Source organism: Endocarpon pusillum (genome assembly GCF_000464535.1).
Source record: "Endocarpon pusillum Z07020 unplaced genomic scaffold scaffold5737, whole genome shotgun sequence".
NCBI classification, from domain to species: domain Eukaryota; kingdom Fungi; phylum Ascomycota; class Eurotiomycetes; order Verrucariales; family Verrucariaceae; genus Endocarpon; species Endocarpon pusillum.
Genome location: NW_006916539.1, coordinates 1 through 13,087, shown reverse-complemented (window position 1 = coordinate 13,087; position 13,087 = coordinate 1). Strand labels below are relative to the sequence as shown.

Sequence of the window (13,087 nt, the reverse complement as noted above, 5' to 3'; positions counted from 1 at the left end):
GGCCAATTAGCCCTCTCAGAAGGTCAACAAAAGGTTTCCACTATACCGAACTAGCGTTCACATACCAAGAGGGTCTGAAAGCACAGAGGTGTGACGACTGCAAGGGGTAGCTTACATCGTTCTCTAGCTTACTTACCAGGCTGACTCTAGATTGCATGACGCTGCGGGGATCTAAAGTGTGACAAGTTCTGTATAAATAACCTGTTTCTAAACTAATCTGTAGACCAGCTACCTAGTGACATGACCGCGGACGATTGCTTGCTAGACTAAGTATAGACCAGAGCTAAGCGCTGATGACCCCTACACAACTTTTACCTACCCCAAAATAGTCTTCAGTCTTCAAAAACTACGAGCCATACACAGAATCAAAAACCGATAGATCGCATGACAACTGGTGTAGCCAATGCGCCGTTCGTGGTGTTTATCCAGAGTGCAGACGAAAAGCCTTGTGAAGGAACAGCAGAATTGGTTGCTGATGTCTCGACATTCTCCAAAAACTTTTGCATGCTCTCTCCTGGATTGATTGCAAACACCATTCCTCTTCGACAATGGTTTGTGGGGATCTCTTGGTGACAGAAGAAATATTGAGGATTTGGATCATTTACGCTGAATGAGAGAGTCTTGAACGGGCTATCAGAGGGATTAAACTGTCGAAAGCCAGAGTCCAATTGATTGCTAGAAATGCATGGCTCTTCAAGGCTTGACTGTGTCAATGTGTGGTTGAAAGAGCGAAATCTGAATTCGACAGCATCTCCGACTTCTGCATTGACTTGATTGGGTAGGAAAAACAGCTTTCCAAAAGGACCAACTTCAACATAATGGGTTACCTTTGCTGGAGAACCCGTTTGGGTGAACGATGCCACAGCCGAGGTTGCCGCATGCAGACTAACCCAGTTTTCGCTGTGACTCCGGGTCTCAAGCCCTGCATTGATGGTCTCATTGTCTCTTCCGGTCATTAAAGGTGCCAGAGGGAAGGTAGATCCTGCATTAGGTATTGTTTGGGGCGCCACCGTGGGAGCAGGGGCTGATGAAATATTGAACGTAGCAGTGCTGGCAACGGATAAGACCTGCAAGTCTAGCAAAGAATTTGAAGTTACCGACGTAGTCAGAGCTTCCGCGCTGATGATAAGCCCTATTGAGACACCATCGGCAACAACGGCTGTGGACCTGGATCAAGGTGAGCATGAGTGCGACCACGGAGCCCTGATTGTGACGGACCTGATTGAGCCGGCAATCGCAAATCCATGCAACAACGTCAAGCACACACACAATACTTTGAATTGCATATTTTAGGCTTTAAGATAGTTAGGAGATTGGCAGAGTTTGAAATTTTGATTAATTAAAAGTATATGTTCAGGTCCCTCTATAACACTTTTATATACCTCGGTCTATCGTCACAGGACTAAGACGATTATGTCTTACGATTTATTATTTCATTTGTCAAAGTGAAAGCAAATAAATTCGTCTTTTATCCACCCGTCTTAACCCCGCCCTTCCCTTTCCCGCAGATTAAAGCTCCTCGCCTATCCACTCCAGTCGAAAAACCCCTCCGTATCTTCCATCATCCCAAACATTCCTCGTCCACCTCCTTTTTTCCCCTCCCCTTTCTTCCTCCACCCCCTTTTTCCCCCTCCTCTCACCTCCTCTCACCTCCTCTCCTCCCCTCTTCCGAGACAAGGGAGTAAGGAGAGATCCAGAAAGGAAGAAGAGGAGGGGACACAGGGGAGAGAGGGAGTAAGAATAAAGAGGGGAGGAGAAAGAGAGGGAAAAAGAGGGAGGAGGGGTTAAAAAACAAGAATAAAAAATAGAATATTTTTTACTATTTTTATAACATCTAAAAAGAGATTGTCCCTACCTCGAAGACTTTTACCCTTACCTTCTCGCCTACAAATAGAGCTTTACTTTCCATAAATATCTTGATAAGTGCAATCAAATATTTACAATCATATTCATAGAAAAAATAATGCCAAAGAACAAGAGAGCGAAGCGAGGTAAGACGACCGAGCCAGAAGACCATAGTAAGCAGAAGGAATCGAAACAGGCAACAATTGCAGATGTTAGCAAGGAAAGCAAAGCGCAACAGGCAAGAGTGTCAGATGCAGACAATGACTCCAGACCGGAAAACCCAATATCCGATGACAACTGGCCTCCAGGCTGGAGCGAAAAGCAAAAGAGAGATACAGACCCCGCACAATGGCCGTTCTCCGAAGACCAGTTGTCAAAGCTCCCAATATTGATGCAGCAGCTTGGGAAAGTGAAAAGTCCCACGCCCGGCAAAATAGCTAAGTTGATTGGTGACGCCGAAGTCTGGGATGTCTCACATCCAAAATGGAAACTCGAAGGTCGAAAAGGCATCGGATATCAGTTTCACCCGGACAGGATAAGGCGTCGGATTGAGGAATCAAGAAAATGTGGTTTAATGGTAGATGACGCCGCCGAGCAGGAGTTGGTGAAGTTGGCTACGGCAGCTTTTCAAAGTGGGTCACCAGTGAGGAATATGCTCTGTAGTATCACTGACATAACACAGACTGCAATAACAAGGCTGATGGGAAGGCGAAGGCCCCCTTACAGGATCTCGGTAGGGCTGAGGAGGAGATTTTTGGGAAGAACAACACTGGACAATTTGCAATGAACGCGTGGGCCGATGGGCCACCTGACATATCAATGAACGACTATGAGGCTGCGGATGAAAACTCAGAACAGCCGTGCAATGCTGTTCTCATACTCAAAGGACATAGAAAATACCAGCAGCAGGTCTGGTTTCCAATCATGAAAGAAATCTGGGACGAGCTTGATCCAAACAACAGCCGCCCATCAAGTAAGGAAAGGCTTCTCTTTCAACAAGTGCCGCAGATTGCGACGGAAAATGTGGAGAAAGGCCTTCCTGCAAACCTTGGGCAGCTACCGGTCGCAAACATCACGCATATCTGGAGGCAATATAAGAAAGGTGAGATGGACCAGCTCAGCGCCGAGATGTGCCTGAAAGCGTTATGGGCACGATACCAGTTTGCAGATGGATATTGCAAGCTTCCGCCCCAAAAAGGAGGAGTGTACCCCAAAGTTGTCGACATAGAAGAAGAGTATCGAGAACGAACAGGTCTTGATCCGAAGACAGGAAAAAGAATGGGGGGTACACAGACGAAGAAGAGCGGAGGAAAGAAGACGCAAAAGTCTACAGCAAAGCATGTTGCAGTGGATAAAGAAACACAATCCAAAAAGCGTCCATCAGTCAAGAACGGAAACCCGGTGATACCAGATGACAGTGATGTAGACAGTGATGTTGAGATGTGGGACCCTGAAGGTGAGTATGTAATGTCGGGGGCATATAACGAGCCCGGGGGCAACCCAAAAAGTCACGCGAAGCAGATTCAGAAAGCACACCCGAAGAAAGAAGCAAGCATAAAGAAAAAAACAAGTGCAAAGGAGGATCATACCTCACAAGCCCTTGTACCCATCAACCCATACTCGTCTCAGTCTCGTCTTGGAAAGAGCTTTCAAATCTGGGCCTCCAGCACGAAGCAAGAACGGACATTCAGACCCGGTTATACCAGCTCAGGCGACAAGATCATCGCCTTTGGAAAAGTAGAACGACAAGAGATCTCAGACTCTGGAACCCGATACAAACGAACAACACGCAACTACGTGATCAAAAAGGGAGGCAGTTGTTGCGCGTTGCAACCAAAAGGGGCCTGTGGTGGGCCAGAGATATGGGAGATGTTGCCGGACAGAATTAAGCAGTCCGGAGCGATTGGGCAGAATTTCGATACCATACCTGATCGTCGCAAACTGCCCCACATGAAACATGGCATATGTTGGCTGGCCATCAGCAAATGTGGACCCTCCCCAAGTCGCTATCCACCTATGGCCTGCGAGGTATATTGGTTCGAGGGCCAGGACAAAAAGAAGGCGGTCATCTGGCGGACACAGTTGCAGAAAGTTTTTGGCGTCGAAAATGCCGATTTCCATCTCGCGAAAGCGATCACTCCTAGAGGCGAGGAGCCTCCATCAGACATCTGGACAGCAATCAAGCGGTATCAGGCTGACATTGAGCCAACGGTGAGAGTGCCCCCGAAGATGCTGCAGGCAGCATACCCTTTGGCGCTGCCTCCGCCATCCCACCAGAATACAGCCAAGAGCAAGGACGAAGCCAGGCTCCAAGACAAAATCGCATCTCTCAGCAGGGAGTTGAAGAGACTGAAGATAGAGGCAAAGAAGCGAAAGGGACGGAAAGAATCTGATGGGGAGGAATCCTTTGCCGAAGACACAAGCACCAGCTCTGATACTGAGAGCTTAGCTGAAGACTCTGATGCTGAGGACACGGATAGCTCGGATGAAGCTTGGGATTCGGGCGATGCCGATGATGACTCGGGCGAAAGCTCTGAGGATGAAGGTGGAACGGACTCGGATGATTCGGCAGACTCAAAAGGATCCAAGCCGAGTCAAGGATGGTTGAATAGACTTCAGGAATCGAGAAAGGGAATTAGAATCTGATTCCCGACTGTAGGTAGAATAGTGTTACTCCATAGAATGTTAAGTACTTCAATATATTTATTCGCGGCGTGAAAGTCCTTGAAAGCTCTACCCCTGATCTCCAAGGCAGCCTGGTGGACAGAAAGATTGGATGGGCGGCTGAAAAGTCGCTCAGCGAATGAGGCGATTCGCCTCTGCGTCTAGACCGCTCATGTCAGCAAGGATGGTGAAGGGTAAAGAGGATTGGGGAAGGGTTATATTAAGCACACTTGTTTCGTGCGAGAGAACCCGGGGGAGAAGGAGGAGGTGGGGAGGGTGTCGAAAGAAATTTTCCTGGAGGGGGGATAAAAATAGAAAGTCTAGGAATAGAGCGTCTAAAAAAGGTAACCGTGGTCAACGATTGGTCACCCCTTGCAGGGGAGCCCTACCCAGGCCGGGGTTGTACCCCTGCCTAGGGCCACTCGCCGGAGGCGCGTAATGAGCATTTTTGTACGCGTTTGAACGCGTCGTAGTATTTCTATAATATCTCCATCAAAACATGGCCAATTCGAATAAGGCTTTGGACATAGCGGCGTTTAATGCTGTTGAGGAGGTTTTTCGACTTCGAGGCCGCGGAGAAAAGGTGGGCGTTGTAGCAGTTGCCCGCAAGTATGGGGTGGATCGAATGAGGGTTGTACGACGAATGAAGGGTGTAGGGCCTCGAAGAAGTCGAATTCCTCCAAATCGCAAGCTGGATGAGGCACAAGAAGCAGCTCTTTTGCTATATATCCATAATTTGGACGATATAGGCCAATCCCTACGCCTAGATCAGCTTCGCAGTACGGCAAACTCGATTCTGAAGCAGGATTATACCGGAGAAGATTCACCGCCTATTGTAAGTGATCATTGGACTCAACGCTTTCTTGAACGCTATCCTGGGCTTTGTAAGATGAAGCAGAAGCCCTTAGAGCTTGAAAGAAAGCTTGCTCATGATCCAAGAGTATTTTCGAACTGGTTTAGGCGCTTTCATCAACTCCGTACGAAGTATGGAGTCGCGGATGAGGATATTTGGACTTTTGATGAGACGGGATTTCGAATTGGTATGGGCAAGAGTCAGTGGATAGTGACCTTTTCGACTTCCAAAAGAGCCTATCTTGCTTCTGAAACTTGTAGAGAGCTTGTGACCTCTATAGAAGCTGTCAGCGCTGGGGGTATAGTTATTCAACCGATGCTCATTCTGCCAGCAAAAACGCATCTAGAGCGTCATTTCTCTGATCTTGAAGATGACGTGCTCTTGGGGGTCTCAGAATCTGGATACAATAATAATGAGCTGGCGTACAAGTATATTCATCATCTTGATGCTCAAACTCAGAAGTATCAAAAGAGTGCTCATCGAATTCTGGTTTGTGATGAATACAAAAGCCATTTTACGCGCGAAATTCTGGAATACTGCGAGCAGCAGAATATCCATATCTTCGCTCTACCTCCTCATACCAGCCATCTCCTTCAACCGCTTGATGTTGTACTATTTCAGCCGTACAAGCATTTTCATGCCAGAGCTGTAGACCAAGCAACTCGTACGGGATGTACAAACTTTAGCAAGATCGAATTTCTACACGCAATCTCAAGTATTCGAAAGGAGACGTTCAAAAGAAACTCCATTCTATCCTCATTTCGAGAGTGTGACCTTGTTCCGTACAATCCACAAGTTGTACTATCAAAAGTACAAGAATATCAACCTCCTCCTCCTCCAAATCGACCAACTACTCCTTCTAGAGCAACAGAATTCTCTTAGTCAGCTCCGAAAACCCCATATACCGCTCGTACGCTTCAAAGACAAGCCGATCAACTCGAAAAAGCAACTCCGAGACGTTTCAAATCCCTTCAAGATAAGTTTATTAAGGGTGCTCTTGCACAGGCCAAAAATAGAGTATAAATAAAATAACAGCTAACAGATACAACTACCGCGGCCAAAGAGCGCAAAAAACGCAAGGGTCAAAGTCGACGTCAATTACAAAAGAGGGGCACTCTCTATGCTCACGAAGCACGAAGTATGGTCAAACAACGCGATGAAGAAGGAGGCAATCAGCTTGATCGAGCGCTTGTAAGGGAGGATCAACTACGTATAGCGCTTCAAGCAGAGCAGCTGCGAAGTCAATATTTGGCCAGAGGGTTCGCAGAGAATAACCCTATGGTCAATCCTCAAGAGAGCATCCAAAACGCTCTAATAGGCAATGTATGAGGCTTCTTGTAATATGTATATAGAAAAATGCTCATTACGCTGTCCTGCTTATTACGCTGTCCACCCCCCCCCCCCCCCCCTGCAAGGGGTGACCAATCGTTGACCACGGCTAGCTTAATATAAATATAGTAAAAGAAGTTACTAGTTTGTTACGAGACTTACATAGTAAGTCTTAAAACGGGAATGACGCTAGAAAAAGGTTACAATTTTCAATAACACCTCCAGGTTCAAAACACCCAGCCTGAGCAGGCATCAGTATACTTCGAATCCGACATCTACGCTTTGAGGCGCGTCCTGATGTCCGAGATCTTGACTTCCAACATGTCAATACGCTGATTCACAAGTTCAAGACGGATCCCTCTGGCTGCAAGCCATTTATACCACGTAATCATGTGCCAGTGATCGCTAGCAGGTCCTAGATTCATCACATACTTTCTCACAACCGGATTAATCTTTAACGTCTACGTTTAACCAACCTACCAAGGTTGAATCTCTTGACAAACGAAGTAGTGACATGCTTACATGGTTGACATCGTCTGGCTGCTGCAGAGAGGTATCTCGAGCCAGCTAAGCAATAGTAGGGAGTGGAGTTGTATTATAAGGAAGGTTTGTTTAGCCTTCGTCTCTAGGGGCCTGCACTACTAAAGAGGCACAGATCTAGCAGGGAGAGAGCGGGACTTTATTTGATATACGGACCAGGGAGAGTAGCCTTACAATCATGGAACTATCTTCCAAAATATCTGTCACCTGCGAAATAGTAAACAGAGAGAGCAAGCAGATTAGTGATGGGCAAAACTTAGTAAGAGTTGCAGTCGAGATCTAAAGCAGTTTCAGGAAGGAGAAATCTTTACATCCTTTAGAGAAGCCCTTGATAACCTCTTGCTGTACTGTAGCTTGTAGTATTCGTTTCATTTAGGTGTCTTCTACCGGCTGCTTCCTATAAAGCTTTTTAAGGTCAGTTATTCTTTTTTATCAACTTATGTCCTTACTAAATAATATAGGAATATACATACTACCTTAAATTTCTGTCTGATGTTTAGGGAGAGATCTTGAGTGATGTCAGCCCCTAGAACCTAGACTTAGAAACAGTTAAATACTTAAAGGGTCATTCGCTATATTACTCAACTAAGGATCAACTTTTCATATAATCATATTTTGAGTTAAAGCTACTTTTTCCTTCTGTAACAAGTTCATCAACCTGAGATCAGATTCAGGTACGGGTCTGCGCAATCAAAACTATTATTCCGTTACTGCGAACATTTTAAGAAGACACTATATAGCTCGAACCCTGTTAGAAAATCTTATAAAAGCTTTTACTGCCTAAAGCGAAAGGAACCCTTCAAAAGGAGCTTCGAAAGTCATATACTTGTCTTAAGAACAGGCGGTTACTTATTTAGACGACCAAATTAATAATAAATATATAATTAGGCATCAATAGATCTGGCTTTTGGTTTGCATACTGTTAATTGATTTTAATTGCTTAGCGTTATTTTCCTTATATAACAGAAATCAGGCTAAGAAAGGGCCAGAATAAGGGCGAGCTAAAAGCAAGGTATTATTATATATTTTAAAGAACAGGTTTATGCTAGAGTCATCTTGCACGTTTAGCGCTTCAACTAGGATTCTCGAACAACAGTATTAAACAGCTGCTAAGGCGAGATTTAATCCTTGAAATGTGCGTGAATCCTCTCCCTAAAGAAGCAAGTCCTCAGGTCACTATTAATACTAAGGAGCGGTGGCGAATTAAAGGTTGTTACAGCCGAGTTTTTGAATAAGCCTTCCACAATAATCAAAGATTTATATTCCTGGACTATATTTATTCTGACATTGAGATCAACCCAAGACAGACGATCACATCGTTTAGGACATTTCGCCACATTTTTCACGCTTTCTTTGGGAGCTCTGTGCTATTTGCAGAGAGCTTTCATTCCAAGTCACCGGGAGAGCAATCCTGTAGTCTTAATGCGTTACATTACTCTCCTGACATCTCGCCATCAGGATCAGACACGTCTCGTACTCGATCGATTCCCGACCAAGACATCGATATAGTGAATCTGGACGATAGAGAAGACGACGAAGACAGCAAAGATTTCAGTGATGGTAGTAATAATAGCAGCAACAGTAGCTATAACGATAGCGATAACAAGAATGACAGCAATAGGATTTCTATACGAGATGCGCTAACTGCGGCTGAGTGTCTAGACAATGACAGCAATTACAGAGGATATGGTAGGAACGACGATAACAACGATAACGGGAATGTTTCCATGCAAGATACCCTAAGCCTACTTATCGTGCAGCAAGTTAAAGTCGGACAGGGACAAAGCACTAAAGGTGATCTTGTGGCAATCATGCCTATGCAAGATGCCTCAAGCCTACCTGTCGTGCAGCAAGTCAAAGTCGGACAGGGACAAAGCACTAAAGGTGGTCTTACGGTAATCATGTCTATGTACAGTATGATTAAGTCTTTAGCATCCCAGGGTAATAAATACTTTACTACCTTCTTTCTTAGTGGAGGGACAGGTTCTATCAGTTACCCCATCTCTGTCTCTGCTGAAAATAATACTTTACTCAGAGAAGCCCAGGATATTGTATTGTTCCGATCTCCCACGAATAAGGAACCCTCCATCTCTGGTGAAAATACCGCTTTACCCAGAGAAACCCAGGAGATTTTTTTGCCCCAACCTCTTACAAATGACGAAACTAACTCGCATAATCCTACTAAGCACACTACTATCTTTCTGGGTGCAAGAAGTCCACAGCCTCCGCAGTCTCTGAACACAGACTTCCAATCCCCTTCAGGTAGTCCAAAAGATTCCTACAAAGCATCGCCTTCGAATAGGCGTAAGCGAAAGTCACCAGAATCACTAATCTCATCGAATCCTGATGATCCCCTCACAATTCAGACCGGAATTAAGCAAGTTCTATATTTGCTAGAGCGCCTTCAGACTACCGAATCTCAGATTCCGCATTGTCTTGTGTTTGTATCTTCAACTGAGCCGACCGGGTATAAGTGGGTTTTCTATAATCAGATACGTGATTCCTAAGACCTAGAGTCAATCTTACAGGAATTAAAGAAGAGGGGAATGTTTTTCACGTTTGGAGATCTTATAAAAAGGCAGTTCAGCACAATAAGTGTAGAGGGGGCTGTCACCTTTTTACAAGCGGGTACTCCCATCTTCGTACACCTCCCTACTATCAACTTCAGGAATGGTTTCCCATCCCCTCTTAACGAATCTGAGAGAACCTTTGACCCCGAGATCCCTCGTTGGAATACGGAGCTTCACAGGTGGATGTTAACTTCCAAGAAATCCAAAGGCTCTCTGTTGACAAGAGAGGAAGTTCACAGCGGTTCCACAGAGCTTTAAAATAGTGCAATGTAATTTTTATGATATGATATCCCTTGTGTCCCTGAAGATGGGACCCTGCCTTATTGAGAATAGCGTTCCTGTGAGCTTACAATCGATTTACTGGGAGAATTTTGCTGCAGCCTTGACAGAAAAGAATACCAAAGTTGATTTGTGCTCAAATGCATTTCTATCTGCATAACCTCAGTTATTAGATATGAGATTATGAAAGTAGTTTTATTCGATAGGTCTTAAAAATCTAAATATTCTAATATCTTTAAACTCTCAAAAATGTAAATTTTTGATAGATACAGAAAACTAAATGCTACTAGCGCCGTGCTAACAATACTTCTGCCTCCTACCGGGCGTAATAAACATCATCATCATCATTACAATTTAGGCATCCTATCATGGTGGTCGCCTCTACGTGGCGACAGGGACTATTTTCCTTCTCATGACGGCGAGAAGGAGAAGCGAAAGTGCTCAGGTAGTTGGCCTGAGTACATGGAAGGAACTTGGGTATGTTTTCTCATCAACTATTGATATCGCGACGAGTCGCCCTCCGCTATCCCCCTCTCTCCTGCGCCGAACCTTCCACCGTCGCCGATTTACTACGTTTCTACGATATTCGATAATTAATTGATCAAGCCCACGAGAATAACGTACAATCGTTACTACACGCTTTGACAAAGATACGCGTCCTCTACCCTCGAAAAGAAGTCGACCACCTGGTGAATCGCCGCCAGCATGCTCTGCCATCACAATATGCTATGTTACCAACATGCTTTAAGGAACTTAGGATTGGATAGTAAGGACAATGAACGATCATGCATCCTTATGAGTCTCGCACGATTTTCTGGTTTTCTTCGTTCCTCTGCCGCTCTGTTTTCGTACACGATACGGTCGAGCAGCTACGAATGCCCAACAGGGTCTTGTTCAATTCGCTCAAGAGCTTAAAGAGGATGACCTTAATACTCGAATGCCAGATATTTGTTAAGAGGCTAGGGTGGAGCAGGCAGTTTAAGAGTCATGATAAGGTCAATAAGCGACTTATGACAGGAGCTGAGGCAGCAGAATGCGACGCTAATAATAGAGAACAGGCTGCTGCTCGGTCTGGAGGCTAATTTACGCCAAGCAGCTTCGTTTGTAGCAGGGCCAATACCCCTCGCAGGGCCTCCTCCTCCTCCTCCTCCTTCTACAGCTCCTGTTGACGTAGAGAGCATCCTTGATACCTCCCTCGTGGACCCGCCGCCGGCGCCGTCGCCATCGCCACTGCCACTACTACCACCACAAGGGTTCGTCAGTCCTTCCCAACCCCTGAGGATGAAGAAAAAGAAGAGGAAGAAGAAACTATAGATGAGACTTTTATACACCCTCTTTCGACGGCGCCAGCAGCGATGACGCAATCGAGAGCTGGTCGTAAGAGAGCCCCTACAATGAAGGCGTTAGAGGCCGAACAGGTGCCAAAACAGGGTACAGGGCAAGGCAAGGGCAGGGGCAGGGGCAGGGTCACAAGAGAATAAAGCTATTTCTGTAACACCACCTTTTCTATATCCATTTCCTAATAAGGAAGTCATAACAGCGTCAATAAATAGTGTAGATTTCTATGCAAAATCATCATATTTATTCAAATGGTCAAGGTGGGTAGATTTGCTAACAATTTGTATGACGTAATTACCGCCAAGACGCAAACGCCGAATGCGCCGCAGCGAATGAACCGTTCCGAACGCATTCCGCCTTTAATCGGCCTGTAAGATGTTGCAGCTAGCCGAATGGATGATCTGTCATTTTTTCGACGTTGAGTTAGCGACACAATCACTGATGACTCAGGATTCTGACCTTGGAGATGTCAGTTGCATTATGCGCCGAAATGGACATACTGCGCCCAGTAAGAGCTTTTAAGGCTTCAAGGCTGTTAGAGGTCCCGGATGATAGGAGATGATGTGCCAAGCTGTTCAGCAATACTGCCAGATTAGGATGGTCGTCTGACGTGACACCTTGACCGCCTTCGTGTTACTCGGATTGCCTCTTCCAGATCCTCTATCTTGCCTGTATGTTTGTATTGGCGACCGAGTATGTTTCCTAAGTTATTTAGCCTTCCTGCCAGACCAGGATGGTCATCCGGCGTGACCTTGACCGCCTGTCGTGTTACTCGGATTGCCTCTTCTAGGTCCTCTATCTTGCCTGTACGTTCATATTGACGAATAAGTTTGATTCCCAGATTGCTCAGCATTCCTGCCAGATCAGGATGATCATCTGACGTGACCTTGACCGCCAGTCGTGTTACTCGGATGGCCTCTTCCAGGTCCTTTATCTTGCCCGTACGTTCATATCGGCTTTCAAGTTTATTTCCTAGGTTACTCAGCCAACCTGCCAGATTAGGATGGTCGTCTGACGTGACCTTGACCGCCTGTTGTGCTACTCGGATTGCCTCTTCTAGATCCTCTATCTTGCCTGTGTGTTTGTATTGGCGACCGAATATGGTGCCTAGGTTGCTCAGCCTTCCTGCCAGATCAGGATGGCCATCCGGCGTGATCTCGACCGTCTGTCGTGCTACTAGGATTGCCTCTTCTAGATCCTCTATCTTGCCCGTGTGTTCATATCGGCTCACAAGCCCAACCCCTAAGTTGTTCAGCCTTCCTGCTAAAAGCTTATGCCCGTAAGCTGTTCTCTCTACTGCCAGTTTTGCCTTTTCAATAGATTCTTCTAAATCTTTCATTTGTCCCCAACGAAAAAAGCGCTTAAGTCTCAGCGCAGCATAGTGTGAACATAACCTTATCTTGACATCTTCATCACCTTCAGCCAGCAAAGTCGAGACAGAATCAAAGTCCTGTAGTAAATAATCCTCGAAAATCTTATAATTATCCATGATTTTCAGGGTCAGAGATATCTGACAAAGACAGTAAGATAATATAGTTGAGAGGTTCTGTTAGGCCACGATTTCGGTAGAAGAATCTGACAGAATCTATTAGCCTTGCTTCGATTCAGCTGGCCATGATATGTGGCGCAGCGCTAAGTTAGACGCAATCGGTCTACGTGTCACCTGTGG

General features: G+C 45.6%; 3 protein-coding genes across 3 annotated transcripts; 2 read left to right on the top strand and 1 right to left on the bottom strand.

Moving 5' to 3' along the window:
• Positions 1 to 1,963: 1,963 nt before the first annotated feature.
• EPUS_09428 (uncharacterized protein) lies at positions 1,964 to 4,491 on the top strand (the record flags this gene model as incomplete). Its single annotated transcript, XM_007806739.1, has 2 exons — positions 1,964 to 2,477; positions 2,528 to 4,491. 2 exons carry the CDS (start codon positions 1,964 to 1,966, stop codon positions 4,489 to 4,491), a joined length of 2,478 nt encoding a protein of 825 aa, XP_007804930.1.
• A 517-nt stretch (positions 4,492 to 5,008) lies between these two features.
• EPUS_09427 (uncharacterized protein) lies at positions 5,009 to 9,738 on the top strand (the record flags this gene model as incomplete). The annotated part of the gene is made up of 2 exons (XM_007806738.1): positions 5,009 to 6,026; positions 8,690 to 9,738. 2 exons carry the CDS (start codon positions 5,009 to 5,011, stop codon positions 9,736 to 9,738), a joined length of 2,067 nt encoding a protein of 688 aa, XP_007804929.1.
• A 2,272-nt stretch (positions 9,739 to 12,010) lies between these two features.
• Positions 12,011 to 12,907, bottom strand: EPUS_09426 (uncharacterized protein; the record flags this gene model as incomplete). Its single annotated transcript, XM_007806737.1, has 1 exon — positions 12,011 to 12,907. The coding sequence occupies one exon, from the start codon at positions 12,905 to 12,907 to the stop codon at positions 12,011 to 12,013; it is 897 nt and encodes a 298-aa protein (XP_007804928.1).
• Between the last annotated feature and the right edge of the window lie 180 nt (positions 12,908 to 13,087).